Source organism: Mesoplodon densirostris, chromosome 20, assembly GCF_025265405.1.
Source record: "Mesoplodon densirostris isolate mMesDen1 chromosome 20, mMesDen1 primary haplotype, whole genome shotgun sequence".
Taxonomy (NCBI): Eukaryota; Metazoa; Chordata; class Mammalia; order Artiodactyla; family Ziphiidae; genus Mesoplodon; species Mesoplodon densirostris.
In genome coordinates, this window is record NC_082680.1 from 25,581,228 (window position 1) to 25,608,019 (window position 26,792).

The window sequence follows — 26,792 nt, forward strand, 5'->3', positions numbered from 1 at the left end:
AGAAGACAGATCCGTGATTGTCTAGGGCCAGGAATGGGGGAGTATTGACTAGAAAGGGAAACAAGGGGTCTTACTGGGGTGATATACATGTTCTACATCTTGACTGTGGTGGAGGATACACAGCTATATACAGTTGAAAAGAACTTATTGAACTTGACATGGGTACACTGTAGTTTATGTGATTATAATGCAATAACAGTTCATTTTTAAGATGTTTTGTCTTAAGTATACGAATGATAGTTGAAAATGCGAAGTGGACAAGAGAGATGAGAAAAGTTATAGAGTGAGATAAGAAGAGGATGGAGGCGAGAACTGTGTCACAGGGGTAGGAGAGGGAAACTCGCAAAATCACCAGCTAGCGTTCAGTGTTTAGCCGTGAAACAGAATAGTACCATCTTACAGCTCTTTGCAGGGGACTTCCCTGGTGGCCTGGTGGCTAAGACGCCATGCTCCCAACGCAGGGAGCCCGAGTTCAATCCCTGGTCAGGGAACTAGATCCCATGTGCTGCAACTGAAGATCGTACACGCAGCAACAAAGATCCCGCGTGCCACAACTAAGACCTGGCACAGCCAAATAAATATCCAAAAATAAAAAATAAAAAAGCTCTTTGGGGGCTTATATGTCATCTAGTTCTACTTCATTTTACATATGAAGGAACTGGGATTCGTACTGAGGTAAAATGCTTTGCTCAAGGCCACAGAGGTAGTTAACAGCAAAGGCAACACTAGTTCCAAGCCAGGACCCCTGAGCCTGGGATGGCCCTGCCCTGGACTGCTTCATCAGTGGGACTCAAATGTAAAAGCACACCCTACACCACAAAAAAGAGGTCCCACTGTCCCACTGGAGTCGAGCCATATATTTCCTCCTCTTAGTTACTGCTTTCTTGTGCAGGGCTCATCAAAGAGCCACGTGACCCTAAGAGCTTGCAGAAAGCTTTAGAAGACAAACCCACCTCCCACTATCTGAGGTTTTTGAAGTGAAAGGAATACGGTTAGATCTAGATGTGCACCACCATGACTGAAAACAGAGGCATTTTTTTCATCACACAGATATCTACCCACAAAGCAGGAGTTTAGGTTTTGTTTTGTTTTCCTGGGATGACACATCTCTGCACATTGCACAGGCACTTTCTGACAAATCAAATAAACGAACATGTCACGAGTCAGCGAAAATTAAGACAGAGGAGGTGTAGAGAAGGTACTGAACAATTTATCAAGCCACACACAACCTTTCCATTTTTATTTTCTTTTATGTTTCTTAAAAAAATGAACTCACATAAGTGTACTTTTGTTTATAAGAAAAGAGACAAAAGGTTGCCTCCATTGGTGAGTATTGAACAGATGGAGCCAGAAGCATCGAGGGGAGAGGAAACAGAGACAAATACGGTTGTCATGGTTTCTTTGAGATGCAGTAAACGAAGGGACCCAAATGGACAATGAAAGCCCCCACTGGGTAAAACCACGTCACTCCTTTCTTTTTAGGTAATTGCCAAGCTCACTTGGAAGGTCTGAAGTCCATGGGAGATGAGAAAACAGCAATGCTGTCACTCACCCCTGGCTATTCTCAAATTATATTGACCCTGGAACCATCCTATCCTCCCATATAACAGACATCCAACAATTAATGACTACCTCAGATTAATCTGTTATCCCAGTGGGCAGTGCCCTGCAGAAATACGTGACACATGTAAACACAAGACATGAGGGAAGCTGGGCACTGCCCGAGACCAAGTTCTCTGTTTCCTTGGGAAGCAGCAAGCACATATGCGAAGAACAGCACTGTGAAAGATCTGTAAATCCTGGTGACACATTCAAGGTCCCTGTCTCGGTGTCACTTTCCAGTCCTCTCTGAATTAACCCCAATCCACCTCCACTGTATTCCAGGTAATATGTAGATCGGACGAGAGCTTGATATACCTGTATTGCCCAATCATGTCCCCATCATTTGTTTATGGGAGTGTTGGAAAAGGAGAGAATGGGATAGCGAGGGATCCCTTCTCAACAGCTTTTTTGGGGGTCAAATCGAAGTCCAGCGCAATGAAGACTGTCTCTACGTGATGGAGAACAGGCGAACGTTGGAAACATTCAAATGTTTGGCTGAACTCACGTGTTTTGTCTGGAGGTTCTGATCAGGTTGATACAAGGTCTTTTCTAAGGTCATCGCAGAGGCTGCCAGCGCTGAGATCAGACTGTTTCACCCCGAGCTCTACAGCAGTCCCTGTCCGGTGCCTGCCAAAACAGATTCTTCCCAGTCCACACAAGATGAGGGGTTGTTTTCTCCTCGTTCTCCATGCTCTTTGTGAATGACCCTCTAGTTTGTTCCAGACTGGTGCAACGTGAGCAGAGGTCCTGTGTCGAGGGGAGGAAGGTGGCTGTGTTTAGGAAACACTGGTTCTGGGGTGATGGGTGGAGACACGCCGGGCACCCGAGCCAGCTGCAGACAGAAGGAGGAAGGGGGGTTCACCTTGGCTCGGCTGCATGTCCTCAAAAGCCAAGAAGGGCAATTCTTAGGCTGTTGAAATGTATCTCTCTCGTGAGTCTGTCCCCAAAGCCCAAAGCCTGCAACATCTCATTTCCTGTTTGGGGATTTCCTGAAATCAAAACGGATATGTTGGCCTCTGTAAAGAAACCTGTAGAAAGACTTTTCTCTGGAACTAGGACCATGTGTCTCAGCTTCAGCGTTCAATTTGGCCTCACCAGCTTGATGCTCTTTTTCCATCTCCTCGGAAAGTGCATGTACCACACCTCTCCTTCATTGCCCATACCCTCTGTTCCTGGTCATTGGCACTCCCCCTCAGTTTTTGAAAATGTGAAAGCCTCTTATTATGAAGTTTATTTGGAGGTATTGCTTTTCCAAAAGAGGGGGGCAGAATATGAATTTGGGGGAACCACATTATCCCCTATAATTGAAAAACTGAAGGAAATTTTGGATAAGCATCAAATTAGAAAGAACACAGCCTTGATGAATGGTATCTTTGTTTCTTAGATCTGTGACTTGTGTGGGGAGGGTGGAAATGGGCATAATAAGTAGGCCATAGGAAATGACATCATACACTCTTTTCTTTCACCCTTAAAGCTGGTTTTCCCTAACCATCATCATGGTTTACTAGAGTGTCACTTCCAAGATCCAAACATTATTTTTTTCTAAGTTCTTGTTGTTCACACAAATATATCACCATTACTTCACAAGTCCTTTGTGAGCTTTGCTCTGCCAGCTCTCACAATGGGGAAGAAGAAGGACTTGTGTCTACAGAATTGCATGAGCCTCTGCAAACAAATAGGCGCAATACCAGCAAACTGAGACCTTCCCAAAGGTGGGAGTATGTTTAAGGCCAACGTATGGGCTTTCCCAAGTGTTTCACTTCCCCATATATACAAACCAAATTACTTATAATTCCAATATCACGAGAAAGCTTCTGAAGAAGAAACAGACTTATAAGCACGACACAAACTCCCCTCCACTAGTAAAGAATTTCATACCTATTTTAAAGGCTATAAGGGTAGAACTAGATTTTTCCATATCAGTGGGGAAGGGGACTTTTTTTTTTTCAGAGGTACTGTAAAGAATTGCAGCCACCTCTTTCTCTCCCCATGGGAGAAAACAGAGTATGGCAGAAAGAATGTGAACAAACAAAACAATCTTGGGTTTGAAATTTGGATCTGTCATTTATTAGTGATATGGTATTGCATAAGCTATGTATATAATTACCGTGTCCTGCTTCACCATCTTAGGTGAAGTAAAATACATTTCTTTTAATATGAGCTTCCACATTCCCTATCTCAAAATGATTTTTTCTCAAGGGAACCCTCCTACACTGGTGGTGCAGCCACTATGGAAAACAGTATGGGGGTTCCTCAAAAAACTAAAAACAGAGCTACCATATGATCCAGCACTCCCACTCCTGGGCATATATCTAGAGAAAACCATAATTTGAAAAGATATGTGCACCCCAATGTTCACAGCAGCACTACTCACGATAGCCAAGACATGGAAGCAACCTAAATGTCAATCGACAGATGAATGGATAAAGAAGTGGTACATATATACAATGGAATACTACTCAGTCATAAAAAAAGAATGAAATAATGCCATTTGCAGCAACATGGATGGACCTAGAGATTATCATACTAAGCAAAGTAAATCATACAGAGAAAGACAAATACCATATGATACCACTTATATGTGGAATCTCAAATATGACACAAATGAACCTATCTACAAAACAGAAACAGACTCACAGACGTACAGAACAGACTTGTGGTTGCCAAGGAGGAGGGAGTGGGGGAGAGATGGACTGGGAGTTTGGGATAAGCAGATGCAAACTATTATATATAGAATGGATAAACAAAAAAGGTCCTACTGTAGAGCACAGGGAACTATATTCAATATCTTGTGATAAACCATAATGGAAAAGAATATGAAAAAGAATATATATATGTATAACTTAATCACTTTGCTGTACAGCAGAAATTAACACAACATTGCAAACCAACTGTACTTCAATTTAAAAAAAAGATTATAAAAATGTATTTTCAATGGCATCTCTAGAGTTACTGCAAAAATAAACAAATTACGGAGGGGGCGTCACAGCAGATGTGTTTCATTTTCTTATTTCTGCTTCATCACCTCCAGGCTAAAGACATACACTGAAGTTGGGATTTTAGACCATGAAAACAGGAAGTAGAAAACATCTGGGATTATACTTTACTACCTAAAGATGTTCATCTAAGTGACCTGCATTCTCTCAGACTAGCAGATAATATTATTTCACTGGTGAAATGAGTCTTCTTATTAATGGTGTGTGAACTATATACACGATGACTGAATGCGGCTTGTAAGATACAACTTTTTCAGGTGCTGCAACTAGGTGAATATTGACTCGCCCCAGCCCCTGTACTGAAGGTGAACAGATGGAGTTTAGCCACATAGCAGGACGCTTGCCCGGTGAGCGCACCACTGTTATTGCCATTCCCAAGTCAGTTCTTATTCTTGCCGGAAATCACATGACGTTGACAGGAGAAATGTCTCCTCTTCTGGGGAACAGGAATAAAACAATGGAGTAAAAAATGAAAAGAACAGAGAAAGGATTTGCTTTCAGACTTGCCAACTCACTCCGAAACTGAACTTTCAGTATTTTTAACCATCTGGTCAGTATAGCACATTTAATACACTCTATCAATATAATCCACTTATATCATATCTCATGCTTCAAATAGAGTAGTAGAAATTCAGGAAGTAAATTCTATCTCAAGGGGCTCTTACAGAATAAAAGAAACAAAACCTTCCTGGAAGTGGTTTGTATTTTGCTAAGGCGTTTCCATTTTCATTCCCCTACTAGAATTAACATGGAAGCTCTATGGTGGCAGGGGTTTTGTCAGTTTCACTCACTGCTATAGCCTCTTGGCCCAGAATAATTCCTGGCACATATTAAGTGCTCAATAAAAAATTATTGAGTAAATCAATAAATTCCAGGCAGCCTGACATTCTGAGTGACCCAAATAATGATAATTTCCTTGATAATATTTTAAAAATAATTTTCTTGTTCTTTAATACATTTTTTTCTTGTTTCCCTAGTGAAAAAAACCAAAGGCTTCTTTTCCTTCATGGAAAGTTCTGATTACCTTTTACCTTATCCCAATTTTCAAGTGATCAATAATTTTAAAAATATCCACTAGAAACTCCATTTTCCCTTATGGAACACTTCAACCAAAAAAACTAATCTAAAACAAATTCTCTCTCTCTCTCTAGTATATAACACTATTTCTTCCTTCCTTCAAATTATAAAAACAAACTAATGAACTAAAAACTCCTGGCCTTTCTCAACTTCTGAGATGGCCCACACTCTATATGCAGAGTGTGTTTCTTTCTAAATAAATCCACTTCTTACCTAAAAAAAATAAAAATAAAAATTCCTTTACACGTCATCACCTCTGTTTCCACTCAATGTCAAAAGTAACATTTGTTAGTCTCATCAGGAAAGTCTCAAGAATCAGGAAGTTGTCAAGTTAGAAGTGGTGGAAATTAGTTTTCCAAAATTTTAATCTTCATTTGAAAGCTGAAATTTTAACATTGGCAACAAAGTCTATTGGTTCTCTTAAACTGACAGGCTCACTATATTTCCATGAAGATGACTGACAAAAACCCATCACTGAACAACCCACAGTTTGCCAGACACTCTTTTGAGCAAAAACGGTTTTCCAGGGAAAAGTTTAGCTCACAACTCAAACAATCACACGGTGCTTTTCTTTGAGATTCCCATTGTGCTTGCTTTGGTGTGCAGCAGACATGCTTTATATATATACACCGAATTCTGTCACATAGAATATTAAAAAGACATGTACTCAAAGGTCAAGTTTTTATAAAATTAGTCATTTTTATTACTTCATCAAGGACATCATTAAGTAAACTGGTTTTATTTTTCTGTGAGTGTGACTCATCAGATGAGTCTGCAGTCACGTTTACTCTGTATACATAAGAAGCAATCTTTGTGAGGCTCATTCCAAAGGCTCCTGGGATACTGCCCTTGCCTTAAAACCATTAATGGCACCCGATACCTACACTGATAGTCTCCAAAATCTTTAATTACCTACTCAATCAGTTTTTTTTTTTAAATTAAGGAGTTAGTGATAGTAAAATTCCACGTATTCGTAATGGCCTATTGGGGCTGGTTGTATAACCTCCTCTGGTGAGCGAAGTTGGAAGATGAAGTCATGGTTTGCAATGGGAAATAAAATAGGGAACAAATTTTTGACTTAATGTTCACAATTCTCCTCGAGACATTGATCAACGTTCAGTCTGATTCATTTCAGAAGCTTCCAGAGACAAAGAGCTGAACGGCTCATGTCACTGGCTCCAGGGGGATACCACAGAGCAAGGGTAGTTATCAGGGAAGAAGCCCAGGAAGGTGAAAGGAGGTCTCTGTTGATCATGATAGGTCATACCCTCCTGGGGATACGGTCCACCTCTGACTGACCCCAGGCTTGGCTGTTAAGCCCAATGAGTTGAGAGGACAAAAATCATGGAGGGTCACTCCTGCCCCTTCTCACACCTTGCATCCTGCCCAAGTCCTTAATAATCCCCCTTCCACCAGCACCAACGGGTCACTAATTTAATGGGTTGGGCCCAGGATATTGATGAGGTCACATTTACTAGTCAGAGAGGTTACTATGACTTAAAAGGGAGATCTCATGCAACGCACCCCATATTCTTGCATCCGTAGCAAGTGGAGAGCAAAGAGGGCTTGTCTCCTAAGAGGTTTCCCCCTCTTTTATTCCTGTTTTGATTCTTGGTTAATGAGTAAGCAGGGTGAGGACCTACAGACTTTCTCTCCTTTCTCTTGGCACATTGAACAGGCTGGTCCTAAGACTGAGGATTGAGAAACAGAAAGACCATCAAAGATGCTCCTTAGGCTTCAAATCTAAATTATATGTTCAAATCCAGCTTTTACCAGAGTTCACTGCACTGGGTTTATTTGGGTTTGCACAGCTACTATAAAGAGGTTGCTGAGTTTCATTATGCTCTTGGGAACTTTGTGTAAAACTCCATCAGAAATCCCATGGAAGGGAGAGACAGTTATAGTACAATTCAAGCTTTCCTCTGTCCCTGGTTTTAACACCATCCGTGTATCACAACGCCCCTCACACCTTTCTCCATCGTCCTGCTTGTATCTGCTACAGGGCCTACCACAATGCCCATCTCATAACAATAAATATGTTTGAAACAACTACACGAAGAACAAAAGGGTACCATCCCTGGTCCAATCATTAGTCATTCCCTTTTCCTGAACCAACCTCAACCCGGGTCTTCACAAACAAAAGGGTGATGGCCACAGATAGCTGGAACAACTGCAGCTCGCATTTACTGAGAGAAGTATGAACACAAGCTTACTTAATCATCACAACAACCTCACAGGGAGCAAACTTGACACATGAACAAGATACAGCTTTAAAAGGTCGAATAACTTGACCAAGGTAATAAAGATGGTACATCAAAGAGTAGGGACTAAAATCAGGTCTTTCTCATTCCAGTCATAGCTCATAATTCTATATTCCCTCTGAGTTCCTAAAGCATTTTCATTTCTGTAATCAGAAGGAAATAAAGATATACGTTGACATTAGAATTATGCGGTAAAGATATTATCCTCTAAGATATTACCTAGCGACAACAACAACAAAAATGGAAACAAAGGAAAGAAATTTCCGAAAGAAGGGCGAAGAAATTCTGTGTAAAATATTCAAGATTGCAAAGGTACTTGAAACATAAACTGACTACCTTTATTTGTGGCCTCTGGGCTTCTATACTGTTTACTTTGAAGATTCTAAGAAAGACATATGTCATTTATGCAGAGTTATACACTCCTGGCTTTAGATAATCAACATTATTCATTGAAAATTAACTTTACACTGGATTCCCCTAAGGAATTGTTGTCTTTAGCAGGAATTATGTGCTACTAATAATTTTTAATGCACAATATTACAATGGGTATTTCAAATTTCAAGTTCAGGTCTGTACTGTGCTTAGATCCTTAAGGTGTTCTATTGATACTGAGCCATTCTCTTATGTGTAGTACATGTTTGACCCTGAAAGAATGATGCTCATTTTTGCCTATGTCTTTATTTCTGAGAAGTGCATAGAACACTGTATGCATTCAATCTGTTACTAATAACGATAATGACCTCAACTGATATTTTAGTTGCTAGAATCCAGTCCTTAAGAGCAACAAAGAAGCCAGTCAGCATTCAGATTCTGAAATATTATATTTGCTATGTGACCAAAGGTCAAAGTTGCCTCCATTTTCAGGTGAAGAAGTAAGGACTATTAACTAACATTAGTAATCATTTTCTTCAATATTTCTGAAAAGGTTTCTGCCCACCTTGTCATACTGCTTTGAAAATCAGTCTTTGAGAATAATCCAAGTAAAGCGTACTGAAGCACTAAACAGAAAGCTGCATTGCAGGAAGTCCTTCAAAGCCATGAGCCGTTCCACACAACAGCCTGTGAGGTAGGACACTTGTTGAATCATATTTCAAAAATGGAGTCACTGAGGTAAAGAGAAAGGTGTCTTATGATGGGGTCAACAGAGATAAAATACACAGAGGGCCTTCCATGGAACTCCAAAAGCAGAGCTCCCGTTTTGCAGATAAGAATCACTCCATGACAGCAATTATCACAGACAAGAAGGCATTATCTTATTAATGAAAACCCTATTGCAAAAGACACATATGTTAAGCAAAAAATAATAATAAAGTCTCAAATCTATGGGTACTCAAAGAGTTCCAAAGAATCCTTGGTTTATTTTCCTGAAATACGCCTCATTTTTATTTTTTAATTTTTTTACAATTTCTTTATTTTATTTAATTTATTTTTGGCTGCCTTGGGTCTTTGTTGCTGTGCACAGGCTTTCTCTAGTTGCGGTGAGCAGGGGCTACTCTTCATTGCAGTGAGCGGGCTTCTCATTGCGGTGGCTTCTCTTGTTGCAGAACACGGGCTCTAGGCATGCGGGCTTCAGTTGTTGTGGCATGCAGGCACAGTAGTTGTGGTTCGTGGGCTCTAGAGCACAGGCTCAGTAGTTGTGGCCCAAGGGCTTAGTTGCTCTGCGGCACGTGGGACCTTCCCAGACCAGGGCTCGAACCCGTGTCCCCTGGATTGGCAAATGGATTCTTAATCACTGTGCCACCAGGGAAGGCCCTACACCTCATTTTTAATCCCATGAAATTCCCTCTCCTTTATCCTCTTCCTCCACAAAATTTTTATACCACATTAAATGAGCAATGATTTTATTTCACTAAATTTGCTCAGGGCTACATACTGCATACAAGTTTAGGGTGAATTTGATCGATGGACTCGTGAAGAAGAACCAAGCAGAACCAAAAAAACACATGAAATGTTGAGGTTTAAGACCTACATGCAGGGACTTCCCTGGTGGCACAGTGGTTAAGAATCCGCCTTCCAATGCAGGGGACACGGGTTCAAGCCCTGGTCCAGGAAGATCCCACATGCCGCAGAGCAACTGAACCCATGCACCACAACTACTGAGCCCTCGTGCCACAACTACTGAAGCCCGTGCTCCACAACAAGGGAAGCCACCGCAATGAGAAGCCCATGCACCACGATGAAGAGTAGCCCCTGCTCGCCACAACTAGAGAAAGCTCACATGCAGCAATGAAGACCCAACGCAGCCAAACATAAATTAATTAATTAAATAAGTTAAAAAAAAAAAGACCTACATGCAGCACATAAGCACTGGGGGTATCTGCTTAAGGCATTTGTGAAGGAGAACTGAATCTACTCGATAATGTCTCATCAGAGGCACAAATCATATCCTGGGCTTTTTTTAAGAGTGGGGAAAAAAAGAAAGAGAAGAAAAGAAACAAACAAATAAACCCATTTAAAATACAACTTAAAATCTGGCCTTTCCAACCCTTTCCCTTTTGATATTATCAGATAAAAGAGCCGAGAGATAAATAAATTATTTTCCATCCCCAACACTACCCAGTAAGTATGCTTCCTCCTTTAAAGAAGAGTGTGCTTCCCTTGAAAAACACACAGTGGCTCTAACCTAGTTTGTTACTGTCCTAGTAAAAACATCTACAAAATGAAGCTTCTTAAATTTCGATAATTAAAGAATGTTACACAGAAAAGAACTTCTAAGACCAGCCCAATCACTTCTTTTTAGGTACAAAAACTAAGGCCCAGGGAGGTTAAGAGATTTGTTCAAAATCATAGTTAGTTAATGGCAGAGCTGGGATGGAGAAGAACCCAGTCAGAGGGGAGAAACAATGTGACCCCTCTTGCTGCTAAAACAATGTACTGGTTTCAGTCCTTATTTCTCTGACACAGCCAGAAAGACAGCTACGTAAGGAAAAGATCGCCCTTGGCAGGAACAGAAAGGCACTGGCCTGCGATACAAAGGCAGCTGGTGCCGAGAGGGTGCTTTCCTCAGTTTTCCCCTGGTGCCACATCAGGGACATGAGCACGCAGGACTCTTCCTGTCCTCTGGAGCTTACGTCTTTCCACAATAAAGAACATCAAAGCCGTCACACGTTGGGTGGCAGCAGGTTTTAGTGTGATCTAGAAGCCGCCCCACGCTCACAAGGAAAGAGAACGAGAGACAGTGTTTTCTCCTTGTCTTTCGAGAAGCTCCAATAGAAGCTCCAGAGAAGACAGGTGAAACTCCTCTGTGACAGGATCAGAAATGACAGGGAATGCTCCCAAACTGGCAGGGCTGCCCACCACTGCAGGCTGCGCATCACCCTAAGACAAGACAAATCCGCTTCCACACCACTGGAGTTCCCCAGGGCACTCACCTTCATGCTCACAGCGATCAAAACGCGCAGCCTGTCCAGCCTGAACCACAGGACTCTCTGTACTATTCTGCTCTGTGGAATAAGGGAACATAGGGAACTACTCACCACCCAAAACACACAAGGAAGAGGCACGTCTTCCCAAGACGTTTGTTCCGGGGAGGAACGGGGGAGGATGCAGGGCAAGGCGGTAATAAGAAAGGCGGGAGAGGTGGTTGAAAGTATGGAAGAGGCAGAGACATGCTATGTTCTTTAGACCTGGGGAGACAGCGGATCAACCCCACGCAGCCTTCACTACTCACTCACATCCCTGGAAACCAACAGATGGCATCTCTCATTGCCAAGTTCTAACGCATCACATGATCCTGCTCAGCGTCGGGACACTGGGCTTGCCAAACACCAATAACTACAGACAGTGATGTGAGTGTAAGAATCCACAGCTACACCCTCTGCCTTCCTTGCAAGGACTCTTTCCTTGCAGCAAGGAACACACTCATTCTACAGTAGGTGTATTTCCACACAAGGCGGCAGGGATGCGGGTCCAGACATGTACACTGAAGGTGACCAGTGTTCATAAGAAATATTTCTTTTTTACTATAGAAAACAGAGAAGTGACCCCTAGGGGTAACTCATATCTATTATTCAATAGAGCTCACTATGAGTACTGCACCCATTAATTCTCATCCTAGTGGGTTTTCCACAGAGCAGCTATTATATTCAGATATTAAGGCAACCTAGAAAATAAAACTCTGACACTTTTTGATATTAGTCCTTGAATACTAGGGCCCAAAACTCTTGAGTTGAAAAGTTTTGATTCCTATCAACCAGCCACCTTAGTGCTTGGGCTTCTTTCTTGGATTGTTGGAAGCTTGGTATCCACATCTCTCGCAAAGAGCTCCGACGTGGGGCGAGGGGTGAGAAAGCAAACGCTGTAGGCTCTGGACAGCTCAGGTGGGTAATGTCTGCCTTCCATCGTTTGAGTGGTAAGCCCTGCATTGAGAGAAGGGGGGGGGAATTAAAAACATAAGATAAGTTAACACAAGCCTCACGTTCCCTGAAGCAAGTACCTTCACTCCATAGAGTCCACAAAGTTACACGTTGAACAGCTGAAGGAGAAAGAATCTAACATTGAGAGTATTCTGTGCACTAGATAGTTTGCTAGGCGTGTTACATAGCTTGTCTCATTCAGTCCTTCAATCCATTCAACATAAACAGTCTCGTGCCAAAGTACATACTTATGGAATTTTATTTATTTATTCGGCTGCGCTGGTTCTTAGTTGCGGCATATGGGCTCTTAGTTGCAGCATGTGGGATCTAGTCCCCTAACTAGGGATCAAACCCAGGCCCCCTGCATTGAGAACGAGGAGTCTTGGCCTCTGGGCCACCAGGGAAGTCCCATTTATGGAATTTTAGAACACAGGGAAAAAGGAAGAGATTCTACAACATTCCTAAGAGGAAAAGACCAATTCTGAGGGTCAGAAGTTAGGATGGTTTTGGATTTCTGGACAGGAACGCTGGAAGTTAAAAAGCAGTGGTGAAATTCATTGATGAACATTAACATTAGTACGTACAACTTTAAGGAGAAGGGTATTTGCATAGCCTCAAAATACCTCCCCCCCAGATATTTACTGATTATTGTGGTGGTTTTAACATATGTCCACAAATTATTTTATATTCCTCCCTCAAGGAGGTGAAGCTTAATTCTCCTCCCTTTGAGTGTGGGCTGGACTTAGTGACTCGCTTAGTGGAAAGAGAAAATTAGCAACTTCACAGAGGAAAAATCTAGCAGATACCACCTTAACCAAGTGATCAAAGTTAGCATCACCAGTAAAATGTCATGTTGATATAATTTATCCTCTGATATGATACAATGTGAAGACCTTTTTCACCTCTGTGGTATTATTCTCCCAAATCCCAAACCCACGTCTTAACATGTCAGATAAACCCTACGGAGGGACATCCTACAAAGTACTGACCAGTCCTCTTCAAAAATGTCAAAGTTATTAAAAATAAGGAAAGACTGCACAACTGTCACAGACATAAGGAGTCTAAGGTGACTTGAGGAGTGATTACAATCTGGTATCCTGGATCTGATCCTGGAACAAAGGATATGCATGGAGAAGCTGGTGAAATAGGACTGACGTCTGTAGTTCAGTTCCTAGTACTTTAACAGTCAATATTAGTTTCTCAGTGTTGACCAATGTGCCATGGTTATGTAAAATGTTAACATTAGAGGAAGCCAGGTGAAGAGAATTCAGGAACTCTGTACTATCTTTGTAACTCTTCTGTCAATCTAAAATCATTTCAAAATTAAAAGTTTTTTTTAAGCCAATAACAAAATGCCTTCAAAATTCTGAGAAAAACTGATGACCATTGTAATAGTTTACATTCAGCTAAACTATAGCTTAAATGTTGAAATAAAATGAAGACATTTCAGGCAACCCCCATACACCAGGAAGCTATATGAGGATACAATCAACCCACAGAAGAGGGAAAGCTAAGAAAAAAGGAAGAAAACATGCAGGAAGCAGAAGTGTCAACACAACAGAAAAAGACAAAGAGATTCCCAAAATGCTGGGGAAGGGAGATCTCAGGCTGATGTTCTACACACTGTAGAGGGCAGCCAGACCTATTGATGTATGTCAGAAGGCTCCGGGAGAGATTTACTCAGCAAGATGAAATGAACTGGATGCCTGGTTTACCTGAATGTCTTCAAAGGAGATTTAAACAATCAACAAGGATTGAATTAGTGATTAAAATGTTTAAATAAACAAGTAAGAAATAAGACAAGTATTAACTAGAAGGAAACCAAAAGCTGTACAAAGGGAAACAAATCATAGTATACTACATTGCTTGTATCTATAATCAGAGAAACACTGAATATCAAAAAATTAGTGTATAAGAGCATGTTATTTAGAAACATTGAGTAATAACCAAAAGAATTAGCTAACTATGGTGATGAGTGGCTGCTTCTAGGGAAGGAGAAAAGGGAAATGAAGTAGAAGACTGTTTTTTTAAACGAACTTTGCAGAACTATTTGATACTTTAACCTACACACATGTACATCTTTTTCTAAAAAAAATTGTTTTTTAATGTGAAGATAGTAGGGTTTCCGGGGTGGAGTCAAGATTGCGGACTAGGAGGATGCGGAATTCACATCCTCGCACAACCAGGGCACTTACCAGGCACCAGTGGGCGACCACGGACACCTAAGGGGACGGGAGGAACCCCCAGCGACCGGGTAGTACGTGGAGTGTTGGGGGGAATGAGGGGGGAGGAGAAGTGGAGGCGAGATGGGACTGGAGCCCCTGAGGGGTGGCTGGGGGAGGGGAAGGGATTCCACACCTGAAGGGGTAAATTGGGGGACCACTGGGAGGGCAGAGGATCAAAAGGGAGCATGGCCAGGTCTCCCCCGCCCACTTGGGCCCCCAGGAGCCTGCTGAGATCCTGGGCCTGATCTTCTGCCCACCGAGGCCTCCCCCAGCCGCGTGGGTCCTGAGGGAGTGGGAGGGAGGGAAGGGGGAGCAAAAGTAAAGGCCGGACCTCGGGGACCTGGCACCCCTGGGGGGCGGCTGGGGGATGAGAAGAGTTCCTACACCCAGCAGGACCCACCCACAGTTAGGGGTCGAGTGGGGACAGGGGAGACGCTGGCGGAGACCCTTGAGGTGTGGCGCGGAGGAACAGAAGGGAACGTGGCCAGCGCTTTCCCTGTCCACTTAGGCACCGGGGAGCCTCTTGGGCTGCTGGGCCTAATCCTCTGCCCACAGAGCCTTCCTGCTGCCTGCAGAGCCCAAGCCCCGCCACTACCCCCCCACCCAGGGCCTTACCTCCAAACTCCAGAACTCCACACTTCCGAGGTCCCGCTTTGGATCTGCTGCGTCTCCCCTTCCGTGCAGGTCCTAGGCAGGGGCCCCACCCTATGCTTGAACGTTGCCCCACCCAGGCCCTGCCCCCAATGCCTTTTCCAGTTACATGGGTCCTGAGCCCAGGCCCTGCCCCATGCTCAAATGTCACCACCCCAGACTTTATTTTAAATACAAATAGGAAATCTCTAAATTGTCTTGCCTTTTAGAAGCAAGGCATACTGCATATTTCCTTTTTCTTAGAAATCCTCTCCATTTTCATACCTTATTTATAATTCTAACTTCAGAAGATCATCCAAGCTACTTACAACATCATATTTAATCTTTAAGAAGAAAAATTTTGACCTGAGGTATGCCTATTGGATGACTTTTTTTTTTTTTTTTTTTGCGGTACGCAGGCCTCTCACTGCTGTGGCCTTTCCCGTTGTGGAGCACAGGCTCCGGATGCGCAGGCTCAGCGGCCATGGCTCACGGGCCCAGCCGCTCCGCGGCATGTGGGATCTTCCCGGACCGGGTCACGAACCCGTGTCCCCTAAATCGGCAGGCGGACTCTCAACCACTGCACCACCAGGGAAGCCCTATTGGATGACTTTTAAGAGATGACATTTATGATACAGAAAGAATAGGTCTTATACTTAGTAGGTATTAGATAAAAGTGTGTTCAAAGAAAAAAATGCAAAGCAGCTCTTTTTCTCCTGGCAGCTGTTCATTTGATAACTTAGGATTATTATTCCTGGTGGTGATTTAGTACCATCACTAAAATGACAGGGAGGAGTTTTTTATTAAGGCATAAATTCACAAGGACAAACAAGATAATGGAGACAACAGCAACAAATTTTTGGAAGTTGCCATTTGGTGGCAAATGACTTAGTTGACCTGAGAAAGCTGAGTTCTAAAAAGCAGTGGGAAAGCAGTAAAGCAACTAGGTCTACAATGCAGAGTTCTCAAGATATTAGGAATTTGGTGGCATAAAGAATCTCTGAAAATGGGTAAAAAGATGGGACTAAAACCAGAGAGCTGCTTGTCATTTTTGGTAAGGAGCAATTAAAACCCCAGATCATCACTCTGCACAAACAGGAAACGGGTGTTCCCCACCCCAGAAAAATCAGAAGTGTATCCTCCAATGAAAGTTAAACAGTGGGTCTCTAGACTGGGGGAGAGTGGACACAGATGAGGGTTAGGGCGCTGTACTCTAGCTGACACCTCTTCTGTACCTGAACCTCTTATCCTCACCTGTCTCTTGTTCCAGCTGTGTAGGGCTCTAACCAACTGGGCACCTCACCTACTCCCATGTGACTCAACGTCCTTTCCAGAGATTTAACCATTGAAATCATTGTGAAACTCTTCTCAGCACCCATATCGCACCCATATCACACATGTACAACCTGAAAGTGAGGAGGAGCTAAGCCCAGTGGGGCAAACTTTTTTTTTTTTTTTTTGCGGTACGCGGGCCTCTCACTGTTGTGGCCTCTCCCGTTGCGGAGCACAGGCTTCGGACACACAGGCTCAGCAGCCATGGCTCACGGGCCCAGCCGCTCCGTGGCATGTGGGATCTTCCCGGACCAGGGCACGAACCCGTGTCCCCCGCATCGGCAGGCGGACTCTCAACCACTGCACCACCAGGGAAGCCCCCAGTGGGGCAAACTTTTGATCAAAGGGAAACTGGAGCAATGGATACATTCTCTCCCCTTCTTTACCTTAAAGGAATGGTCCTGAGATACAGTAAATGCTCCTCGGGATGGGGCCCCAAGGATTAACCAATGCATCCCACTTAGAGGCACTCAGTTCAGTACATTCTCAAACTGGCTCTCGTTCCTTCACTGCTTCACTCACCCATTCCTCACTCCCCCCTTTCTAGGACTGTACCCCCAGTCAAACCAAAGCACAAATGCCTCTGCTTCCATTTCCATTTTCTGTGTTTAAATAGTTGGTACCAGAAGTGGTCCTAGAGAACATTATTCACCTGATGGCAATAAGGTCCCACTGCCAATAGTAAATGACCAATAAAATTAATAAGGCTGTAAACTGTTCATCATCAGCACTCAGCACGTAAGTGAGAAAGGACTCCCTGCTCAGAGAGGAAATAGCTTATATGCCAAAAGGACCTGAAGGACCTGGTTAGGATGTATGGGCAAGAATTGGGGCATGTGTAAGAGTGTATCTTGAGGTAGTGTATCTTGAGGGTGGGAGGAATATAAGGCTAAACAGGGCATTATGGACCTGGAGGGACTCACTTATGACATGGAACTCAGTGCTCTGGCAATGTTCTGAAGCTGGTCCTAATAGTTTGTTGAATGGTTCTTTAAAACTTAGACATGATGACAGTCTACTATAAATGAGATAGAGATGCTTGTGGATGGGCATTAACATAAAAAGTTGACTGGAACAGCTCTGATCTGCTATACAGATACCAAATTCAGCAAGGCAGCTGCAGTTGGGTCTACTGTCAAGTTAAGTAAATGGTCATCCCCCACCGTTTTCCATGATTTATCTTGTTTCTGTCAGTGGTCAGAAACGTAAATTAAATGTGGGGGGCAGATATGATGGGCCCGTCATAAATCCCATCATAGAGTATGCCTAGTCAGTGCAGTAGAGGAAAAAGGAAGAAATAAAGGACAGATTGAGGGGGACAGGGAAAGAGTAAAATTGTCTTTATTTGTAAATGACATGATCATTTACACAGAAAAATCCTAGGAATTCAAAAAAAAAAAAGATACCAGAACTAATCAGTGAGTTTAACAAGGTTGCAGTATACGAGGTCAAACATACAAAATCAATTTTATTTCTATATACTAGCAACAAACAATTGGAAAATAAAGGTTTTTTTTTTTAAATACCACTTACTGTGGTATCCAAAAATGTGAACTTCTTAGGGATAAATTTGACCAAAGGGTTATAAAACTTGTACACCAGAAACTACAAAATACTGTTTAAAGAAATTAAAGAAGACCTAAATAAATGAACAGATATATCATGCTTATTGATTAAATGTCTCTATATTGTTGTCAATTCTCCCCAAATTGACATAGATTCAACAAAATCCCAATGAAAATCCCATCAAGCATTTTTGTAGAAACTGACAAAATGAATCTAAAATTTATGTGTAAAAGCAAAAGACCAAAAATAGTGAAAATAATTTTTAAAAAGAACAAAGTTGGAAGATTAACACTACCTCATTTCAAGACTTATTATAAAGTAACAGTATTCAAATATAGATATACTGATCAGCACAGAAACTGACCCATGCATATATGGCCAACTGATTTTTTTAAAAAGAAGCCAAGGTAATTCAATCAGGAAAGAATAATCTTTCCAGCAAATGAGGCTGATACAATTGGATATCCAAATAAACAAACCTCAACTCTTACATTATACTACAACACAAAAATTAACTCTAAGTGGATCATAGACCTAAATGTAAAAGTTAAAACAACAAAACTTCTAGAAGAAAACAGAAGCAAATCTTAGAGACCTTGGGTTAGACAAAGGTTTTTTTAAACAAGCCACAAAAAGCACAAGATATAAAAGAAAAAATTATGAGCTGGACTTCATCAAAATTAAAAACTTTACACTTCTATAGACACTATTAAGAAAATGAAAAGACAACCCACAGACTGGAAGAAAACATTTGTTAATTTTATAATTGACAAATGACTTGTATTCACAGTATATAAAGAATTCTTACAAGTCAAGAATAACAAGTCAAACAACCCAGTTTTTAAAAAATGAGCAAAAGACTTAAAGAGATATATCACAAAAGAAGATATTGACAGCAAATAAGTCATTAAAAGATATTCAACATCATTAGTTATTAAGAAAATGTAAATTAAACCGCAGTGAGATACACTATACACCCAATAGAAAGGCAAAAATTAGAAGACTGACCACACACCAACTGTTAATGAATGAACTCTCATACAATGCTGGCAGGAATGAAAGATGGAGAAACTCTAGAAAATAAATTAGTCGTTTCTCAAAATGTTAAACGTACATCTACCATATGACCTAGCCAATCCACTCCTAGGTATTTACGGAAGAGAAGTGAAAGCATATATCCATACAAAGACCTGTACATGAATGTTCACAGCAGCTTTATTTGTAATAGGCAAAAACTGGAAACAGGCACGTGGATAAGCAAATTTTGGTATATCCAAACTTCAGCAATATAGAGAAATGGACTCTTGATACACACAGAATTGTGGATAAACATCAACATTATCATACAGGATGAAAGAAGCCAGACACAAAAGAATACACACTACATGATTCCATGTATACAAAATTCTAGAAAACTGCCTTGGCTTCTTTGTCAAAAGTGACAAAAAGCAGATGAGTGGTTGCCTGAAGAAGCGGGTGGAAAAGGGATAGGCTACAAACAGACATGAGGAAACGTTTAGGGGAGAATAGAAATGTCTGTCATCTTGACTGAGGTGATGGTTTCACAGGTGTTTGCACATGTAATAACTAATCCAACTGTAAACTTTAAATATATGCAGTTTATTGTACATCAATTATACCTCAATAAAGCTAATTTTTTAAAGTTTATCCCAATTCTGTAAAGTTATATTCCTGGTTATTCCATGTTGTCTCCCCTATTATAGCCTCTTTGAGGACAGGATAATGTATCAATAAACGTTCTTTAACTAACATTAACTCCTGGGTTGGTCTCTTCAATACTGAAAGACATTCCCCTGCATAAATCAAGCAAACGACACCGAGAATAAGCCCACTCAGATTCGCTAGGTGTGAGGAACAGATTCAAGATGGCCCCATGATAGCCACACCTCCTGGTATTCATGCCCTTGTGTTATCCCCTCCCCTCGAGTGTGGGTGTTACTTGTCACTTGCCTCTAACCAATAGAATATGACAAAGGTGAGAGGATGTATGTGATTACATGTATGTGGTTACACTCATGAGACTGTAGCATTGGTCTTGGCATCTCCCCCTCCCTTGCTGGCTTTGAGGAAGCAAGCAGCCACGTGGGGGAAGCACAGGACAGGGAACTGTGGGTGGCCTCTAGGAGCTGAGGGCAACCTACAGCCTACAGCCAGCAGGAAACTGAAGCCCTCAGTCCTACAACCTCAGGAAACTGAATCTGCCAACAAGCATGTGAGTTTGAAAGCAGACCTGTCCCCAGTTAAGCCTCTAGATGAGAACCCAGCCCTGACTGACACTTTGATTGCAGCCTTCCAGAAAACCCAGGTAAGCCATGACCAGAATCCTAACCCACAGAGACTGTGAAATAACAAAAGTTTGTTGTTTTAAGCCACTAAGTTTGTGGCACTACTGTTTAAACAGCAGTAGATAACTAATACACTAGCTTTGTACATTTATGAGAGGAGGAAGCAGAATAGAGGAAGGGGAAATGCATTGAATATTCTAATAGTGTTTTCTACATCTAAATACCATGATTTAAACTACTATCAATTCTAAGATAAAAAATAATCAGAGTTGAGGAGATCAAATTATTTCTTTCAGCTTTTATTTGTCTGAAAGAGAAAAAGTGAAGAAACATTTACATAGCTTACTTTAAGGCATACCATATATATAAGCTGTAACAAATCTTATAAACACATATGAAAACAGCTGGCCTAATACCCTTTAATTTATTTTCATGGTATGTTTTGTTCTGCTTTTCAATAATGAGCACATTTGCATTTGAGAATTGTACCAAGTTCTCTGAAATGCAAGCAGAGCCTTCCAGTCACCTCCATGGACCACCTCTCTGGGAGGAATAAGAGCATGCTGGAGGACAGCTTACTCTGTTTCTCCTCGAAGACTCCAGAGAGAAGGGCATTTAACTACACCACCTTCAGGCACTCTGAAATACCACAACCAGACAGCTGGTTCCGTGGGAAATGCACGAATGTATGTAGCCTCCTATATCTTTGAAAAAGCTATTGCCCAATGTCACTATACCCTATTTTCCAGTCCCCAGTAATTACCCCAATAGGATTTCTGTGAGATGCGGGAGCAGTTAGGGTTTGTGTGCTTCTTTCAGTTTTCTGTGAATATAATCTCCAACATCGAAAAGAATCGTGAAAATGAGCCCAGGCAAACCATCATCCTCAGAAGTACTGTTTTCTGCCTTGATATATTTTCAGAATCAATCATTGGTATAGCATGGGCAATTAATGTGGTCTCTACTTTCTCATGTGTTTTTTGCAGTGGCATGTGTATGTGTGTGTGTGTGTGTGTGTGTATTTTGGTTTTTGCTGTAAAGTGGCCCTATAAATTAGGTCATAAAGGAAGTCACTGGAAATCAGGATGCATTCCCTGAGAAGAATGATGTAATATTTAGTGTTCCTGTTGCTGACCAAGACGCTCAGCTTAAAATAAAGATTTTTATGAATAAAACTTTGTTATAAGAAACCAGATAAAATAATTTAAATTCTCATAATTATTAAAATTAGGAAAAAAATGTTTCACATATTTTAAATTTGTCTAAGCATATACATATTTAGCACATGAAAGCCTCATACAGTATGTGTTCAATACATTAAAATAATTCCACACACTATTTAGGTTTATGTTTGGCCTGAAATTTCTATGCTAGCTAAAATAAACTTTTAAATATTTAACAAAATTGTCTGCCTTCAGAGAATTTAGATAAAACGTTATGTGTATATGGGAGTCAAGGAAGTGATGGGTGACAGCCAAGTAGGGCCATCTCATTTTATTTTTAGATTTCAAAGATAGAAGAAAGTAATCCTTTTCTTTCAACAAGTTTCATTCTAATGAATTTGCTTCTCTATAAAGTGGAACCATTCCTGTCATAAATAATAAAGTAAGCAAATAAACATTAAGAACATCTAGAGGGCTTCCCTGGTGGTGCAGTGGTTAAGAATCCGCCTGCCAACGCAGGGGACATGCGTTCGAGCCCTGGTCCGGGAAGATCCCACACGCCGTGGAGCAACTAAGCCCGTGCGCCACAACTACCAAGGCTGCGCTCTAGAGCCCACGAGCCACAACTACTGAGCCCGCATGCCACAACTACTGAGCCCATGTGTCTAGAGCCCGTGCTCCGTAACAAGAAAAGCCACCACAATGAGAAGCCCACGCACTGCCATGAAGAGTAGCCCCCGCTCCCCGCAACTAGAGGAAGCCCGCGCGCAGCAATGAAGACCCAACGCAGCCAAAAAATAAAAATTAATTAATTAATTAAAAAAAAAGAGCATCTAGAATTTGAAGATGTTACTAAGAACTTTAATTTTAATAATTTAAGAAAAAGGAGTCTTTTAAGGGTTATCCCCAACATTATTTGAATATTCTCTTTATATTAATAAGCATGTGTGTGTACCACACACAGAAAGAGCAACAATCAGGGAGTGAGAGGAAGTGAGAGACAGACAGAGAGAGACAGAGAGAGACAGAGAGAGAGGTTAACTGAGTGTGTATATGAAATGAAAATAAGTTTCAAAACGGCAGTCCATGGGGCATGAGCACAAGGGGTCTGGCATAAACCACAGCCTTGATTGAGAGGTTAAAGGACTGACCATGTGGACGAACTTTCCATATTTTAAATTTTTTGGCCTTCTCCTTCCCCTGCAGCTTCCTTGTATTACTGCCCAGCACCTGCAATACATTATCCTCCAGAAGAAACAATAAAGGAGAACTTAAGGCCTTCAGGAAGAGGGACAGGACTAGTCAACTTCATGACAGTCCTCAAAGAATAGAAATGAAATAGTCGCCCTTGCCTCAGAGCCTGGCCTCTCTGACAGAAGTGAGGACCAGTGATGGGGCAGCTGGAACAGAACAATGCAGAGCAGCAGAGAACATCCAGACGGCCACCCCAGCACCTCTCTGCCAAACCTGGATTCGCTTACCTTTTCCTGGAGCCTAATGTTATCCCACACCTTGGAGCACACCATACACTCAAATGCGTCGATGTAGTTGTCCTGCTTGATGTCCTGCACCCCCCATTTCCGTTCCCTGAGAGCACTGAGAAGTCGCTGATTCGAGATCTCACCCTTCAGCTTCCATTCTATGTAGGCCTGGTACAGTCTGTCGTCGTGATCCAGCTGTTGGATGTAACTTGCCAGTTCTCTAGGGTGAGAAAATTCTGACACCAGGATAGCACTTCTATTACTTGGAAGCCAGTCTGCGATGCTGGGTGATCCGTAATACACAGGGACGACCCCCAGTTTCAGAGGTCTCCAGAACTTCTCAGTGATGTAGTCATCGCAAACCGCATTCTCGAAAGCAAGGATAAACTTATACTGGGCAAGGATCCTATAAAAGTCACCAGCGTCCATAGAGGCTGGACCGTTCAGCTGCTGAGGGAGAGCTTTGTTTTGCAAACACTCGCCGTAAGAATCGACCTCAATGTACGTCATCAGCTCTCGAACGTAGCTGTCTCTGTCTGAGGGTGGGTCACAGTCGGACTGTACGTACACCAGAGGAGCGAGGCTTTTTCGAAGGTTGTTTTTGGACTGCAAGGGGACCAGGTATCGGAGTGACTTCAGGACTTCTGTGCCCTCCAGGTACTGGGTAGTTAGTGGCAGGTGGGAATGCCGGCTGAAGGTGGCCGTGTAGTTGAACAAGGTGATGACTGGCTGGTGAAAGAGCTTATAATTGTTTTTCGGAGACTCTTCATGAAAAAGGGCCCAGTCGTGATGGGCTTTCCGAGGCAGAGGTAAGCTATCTATGTTAAAGTCAGTACCTAGGAGAAGAAAAGACAATGTAGTGTGTCCAAAGAACTCTGGGGTTTAAGTTTGAGTCCACCTGGTTAAGATTAGTATACAGAGGAGTCTGAGGCTATAAATAAGTAGCATATTACAGTGTCTGCAAAATGCCTGGCAGTCAATCATGAAGCTTTCACCCTAGAAACTGCTCAGGGAGAGAATGACCAAGGAAAGGGACCCCCTCTCTCATTTTATGAAAAGGGAAATGGGAGAAGTGTCTATCCTGATTCTAAAGAATTTATTCCACTGCCTCCTGGCTTTTCTTCCAGAGGCATTGCCTAAGAGAGGGAAGGAGAAAGGAAGAGATAGACAGTTCTTAAAAAACAAAAAGCAAGAGAAAGGAAGCCAAAAAGGGAAAAGCAACCAGCTTGGCAGATTGATTAACTGAAAAAAAAGTGAAATCATGCAAAAGTAGCCAGAACAAATATACAGGAAAATAATTTTTTTAATCCAAAATGATCAATTTCAACAAAGCGCAGCGAATCAACCTTAGTAAAAATGGTAGACAAGAGGCTTTTAAAGACTTAAGAGCTGATAATAGCACTATGTTACAAACCGCTACAGGATGGACAGGAATTAACAAGCACATCAAGAAATAAAGAAGGCATAACAGGATTATAGTTATGAGTGATTCCAGCTTCCACAGGATTAATTGGGGAAATCTTTGAAACATGATAATGTGCAGACAGATATGATGGATATGGTAAGCCACTGTTTCCTGACTGTGTGCGTGGAGACCCAATCAGGAAGAAGTTATCTCTATAACTGAGAAAGAAGAATTAAGACAATTATCACAATACGTAATACAGAATTTCTAAGGTGTTCCAGACACTGATGATTTTTGGGCCCTGTGATTTGATTTTTTAAATATAAGAAAATGGCACACATACAAAAATCCATCTTCTAGCATCCACTGGGGAAAAACACACCAAATAAATTCTTCCAGCATAATAAAGCATATTCTCTGGTAGAATTCATAAAAATTAATTATTTACGGGCCTCCCTGGTGGCGCAGGTGGTTGAGAGTCCGCCTGCCGATGCAGGGGATACGGGTTCGTGCCCCGGTCTGGGAGGATCCCATGTGCCGCGGAGCGGCTGGGCCCGTGAGCCATGGCCGCTGGGCCTGCGCATCTGGAGCCTGTGCTCCGCAACGGGAGAGGCCACAGCAGTGAGAGGCCCACATACCGCAAAAAAAAAAAAAAATTAATTATTTAATGCCAATGCACACTCTCTCAAATAAATATATACTCTTGAGTGCCAACAGCTCATCAGTGAGGAATCAGTTAATCAAGAAAGGTTTGAAGAACAGTATGGAGGTTCCTTAAAAAACTAAAAATAGAACTACCATATGATCCAGCAATGCCACTACTGGGCATATACCCTGAGAAAACCATAATTCAAAAAGAGTCATGTACCAAAATGTTCATTGCAGCTCTATTTACAATAGCCAGGACATGGAAGCAACCTAAGTGTCCATCAACAGATGAATGGGTAAAGAAGATATGGCACATATATACAATGGAATATTACTAAGCCATAAAAAGAAATGAAATTGAGATATTTGTAATGAGGTGGATGGACCTAGAGTCTGTCATACAGAGTGAAGTAAGTCCGAAAGAGAAAAACAAATACCGTATGCTAAGACATATATATGGAATCTAAGAAAGAAAAAAAAAAGGTCATGAAGAACCTAGGGGTAAGACGGGAATAAAGACACAAACCTACTAGAGAATGGACTTGAGGATATGGGGAGGGGGAAGGGTAAGCTGGGACAAAGCGAGAGAGTGGCATGGACATATATACACTACCAAATGTAAAATAGATAGCTAGTGGGAAGCAGCCGCATAGCACAGGGAGATCAGCTTGGTGCTTTGTGACCACCTAGAGGGGTGGGATAGGGAGGATGGGAGGGAGGGAGAAGGAAGAGGGAGAAGATATGGGAGCATCTGTATATGTATAGCTGATTCACTTTGTTGTAAAGCAGAAACTAACACACCATTGTAAAGCAATTATACTCCAATAAAGATGTTAAAAAGAAAACAAATAAAATTATGTTGGAAGACATATACTGAGCCCATAGAAACTGCTGAACAAAGTACATACTACTGTCTTGATAACAGGCTTTCATTTCTCAATGATCAGGAATGAAAGACTAACATCTAAAAATGGTCATATATTTGTTTACTTGGCATTCGCTACGTTGGACCTTTAGCATCAAAAAAGAATTTCATCCACACACCTGAAATGTAATGGCATGCAGAGCTGGATGGTCAGTAATGGTTAATAGCCAAACATGAAGACATGAAAGAGAACTTGAGAGGAAAAGCAATTTATCATATTGAACTAGCTGCTGCTCATAAAGGTTCTAGGCTGGCCAAGTGGCCAACAATGGGAACGGAACCCATAAATTTGAGTTAGAACATAAAGCTTCCACCAAAGGCAGAGCAGAGAATCAAGGCCATCTGCCTGGGACAGGAAGAACCAGAGTCCAACCCATAGGAGTCAGAGGCAGGGATCCAGATGTAAGATTAGAGACTGCAGGGAATACGGTTAAAACTAATGTGGGTCTAGAATTAACTGGGGGATCCGGCACAGGTGCCTTGAGACGGCCACACGAGTGGCTGTCTGCCACTGTTATCTGGCACATGGGTGATTCTTAATCTGCTTTACCCTGTGGTTGCCACGGCAAAGATCCAAAATGCAGAGCAGAAAGACACAAAGCCTACCTCCAGTGCTGCAGAGAATGGAGAGGGCCTGCCTTTCATCAGTGTGTGGCTACATCAGTGAAGTATTATAAGAGGGACTAAAAATGGCTGTCGAGACCTTTTCAGGGCCAATATCTAGGTCTGTGTGTTGGTAATAGGAATGAGACTTGAAACTGGTACCAGTTATAATGAGCTTTTCATTCATTATAACTAGAGGCAAGGCTTCCAGGCCCAT

The 26,792-nt window shown here is 41.9% G+C and overlaps 1 protein-coding gene across 4 annotated transcripts in view; it reads right to left on the minus strand.

Moving 5' to 3' along the window:
* Positions 1-1,162: 1,162 nt before the first annotated feature.
* Positions 1,163-26,792, minus strand: part of FUT10 (fucosyltransferase 10) — a 79,856-nt gene continuing 54,226 nt past the window's right edge. For 2 of the 4 annotated variants that reach the window (XM_060085834.1, XM_060085832.1), the window contains exons 3-4: positions 22,995-23,830; positions 6,374-12,294 (exon numbers count right to left, since the gene is read on the minus strand). In XM_060085834.1, coding sequence (XP_059941817.1) covers positions 12,070-12,294; positions 22,995-23,830 — 1,061 coding nt within the window. In that variant the 3' untranslated portion in view covers positions 6,374-12,069. The other 2 variants (XM_060085831.1, XM_060085833.1) reach the window with 2 other exon arrangements.